Source organism: Octopus bimaculoides, unplaced genomic scaffold (genome assembly GCF_046866305.1).
Source record: "Octopus bimaculoides isolate indiv1 unplaced genomic scaffold, ASM4686630v1 contig90, whole genome shotgun sequence".
NCBI classification, from domain to species: domain Eukaryota; kingdom Metazoa; phylum Mollusca; class Cephalopoda; order Octopoda; family Octopodidae; genus Octopus; species Octopus bimaculoides.
The window spans coordinates 110,001-112,500 of NW_028315340.1; the positions used below are offsets into that span (position 1 = coordinate 110,001).

General features: G+C 33.0%; 1 protein-coding gene across 1 annotated transcript in view; it reads left to right on the forward strand.

Moving 5' to 3' along the window:
* Nucleotides 1-2,500, forward strand: part of LOC106878986 (uncharacterized) — a 114,751-nt gene that overhangs the window by 77,165 nt on the left and 35,086 nt on the right. The window contains exon 22 of the mRNA XM_089346680.1: nucleotides 1,674-1,745. Coding sequence (XP_089202806.1) covers nucleotides 1,674-1,745 — 72 coding nt within the window. The remainder of the gene's footprint in view (nucleotides 1-1,673; nucleotides 1,746-2,500) is intronic.

Sequence of the window (2,500 nt, forward strand, 5' to 3'; positions counted from 1 at the left end):
TTTCCAGAGATGTGTTTTACCTTTTATTAATCTGCGTTTGTGAGTGACAGCCCATTTTTTAGTTATGGGAAATATGAGAGCACCATCGTTCAGGGGATGTACATGTTTCTGTATATGTGTAAAATCAGCCTCTGTTCAAAGTTTGTATGCTTGTTAATGTCTGTGAATGTAAGTGAGGGCCAATTCCTAGTATTTGGAATATATGAGTGTTTGACAGTTAGTGTAAAAAAATAGTGTAAACGTGTTCATGTATATATATATATATATATATATATATATATATATATATATATATATATATATATATATAAAGCAACACGGATTTTAAAAGTTATTGCAGTACGCACGTTTCGTGCTACTCCATTTATTTAAGTAATGCGAGCATTGCATTAAATGCAAAATGCAGAGCAATCTTCAGCTGTCCAAGGATATTGAAGATTACAGCGGAATGGACATATTACTGTTGTGGCAACATTTAAAATCTAAGTGGGAAGAAGAATACATAAAAATCCATCTTGACATAGCCGAGGCTAGCAGGCTATATACATATATATATATATATATATATATATATATATATATATATATATATATATATATATATATATATATATATATATATATATACACCCACACACACATATCTATCTATCTATCTATCTATCTATCTATCTATCTATCTATCTATCTATACATACATACATACATACATACATATATATATATATATATATATCTATATATATATACACATATATACATATATGTCACTTTATATAAGGATATATGCAAGGTAATGTACCAAAATATATGTGCAATTCCGTCTGTATATCATGTAGGCTGCTTATGTCTCCCTCAGCACTGATTACCATCCAAAACTTTCCTCCGAATTCTTCTACTTAATGTGGTTCTTATCGTTGCTGTTGTTGTTGTTCTTCTCCTCCTTTAGCCTTTTCTCCTCCTCATTCTTCACCTCCTCCTCCTTCTTCGTCTTCTTCTCTTTCTTCGTCTACTTTTCCTCCTTCTTCTCCTCTTCCTCCTTCTTCTCATCCTCCTTCTTCTCCTCCTGCTTCTTCTCCTCCTTCTTCTCCCCTTCATTCTTCTTCTTCTTCTTCTTCTTCTTCTTCTTCTTCTTCTTCTTCTTCTTCTTCTTCTTCTTCTTCCTTTTCTTCTTCTGTTGCTCCCCTTGATTTTCTTTCTTTTATTTTCCTTCTTTTCCTTCTTTCATTCTTCTCTCTCTTCATTTAATTCTTCTACAGATTTAATTGTTTTATTACCCCCATCTTGTGCTCCCTTCTTTCCTCATTGCCTTTTCCTCTTTTTTACCTTCTTTTACATTTCATCGTACTGCATTTGCTATTATCTTTCGCATTCTCGTTACTCCGCAACCTCTTAACATTTTGCTTATTGTTGCTTTTGTCGTATTTGTCCTTCGCTCTGTTTTTTTTCTTTTCCTTCTTCTCTTTGTTCTCTTTCTACTCCACCACAACCTTCTCTTTCTACCTCTTTTCCGTCTTCTTTTTATTCTCTTCCCCTTACCTCACCATATTTCCAAATTTTAAACACTTTTCAGTCCGTATGTTTATAATTTCTTTCACATCACAACTTCCTGATTTCTTTTTCTTTGTTTTTTTCTACAAGCAGTTCCTTACAAATTCTATTTTATTTGACAGGAATTTAGGTGCTAATGATATCAAAGAAATCAAAAGCGAAACATTCCAAAATCTTTTCAGCTTAACAAAACTGTAAGTGGAATCGGTCTTATTTAAAATATTTCATTGACGATATATTTCTATATATATAAGACTTCCCATGCTTTATTGAAATCTCTCTCACTCACCCTTACTTTTGCTATCACTCTATCCAAAGTGTGTGTTATTGAGAGTTTGACAATAGACGCGGAAATGAAATGAGTGTTACGATCTGGTGGCCATAACCCGAAGTTACAGAATCAACGAGGATAGCGTGAACCCAAAACAATAACACACCATGAATTTTTACTAAAACATTATTAACAATAGTCAGCATAAAAACAGCTTACATACAAAACAAATATGTACACGAACATAAAGCAAATGCTACACCAAACGTACAGTCAAAATATGTACAAATGGAACATATATACAGTTCAGAATTCGAACTCCAAAATCCCGGTTTTTGGTTTCACCAAAATTGGCCTCACATAAAACCTGGCCTCACAAATTTGGTTTTTCAAAACGTGCCTTCCAAATATTTGGATTTCATAAAATGTGGATTTCCATTTTACTACAAATTCGGTTTTTGAAACTCAGATTTCGAACAGTGTATGTCGAACAGTGGATTTCGAACCTTGGAATGTCATAACATCTGTCTTCTATCAATTCGGTGTTCAACCTTCGGTTTCGAACCTTGGGCCTAACCATAATTGAATCTAATGTCAAAGCAACCATATAGACCAAAAGTTCATGACACAAAACGGCTGCCAGACTAAATCAATAATTATCACTAAAACATTAAATAG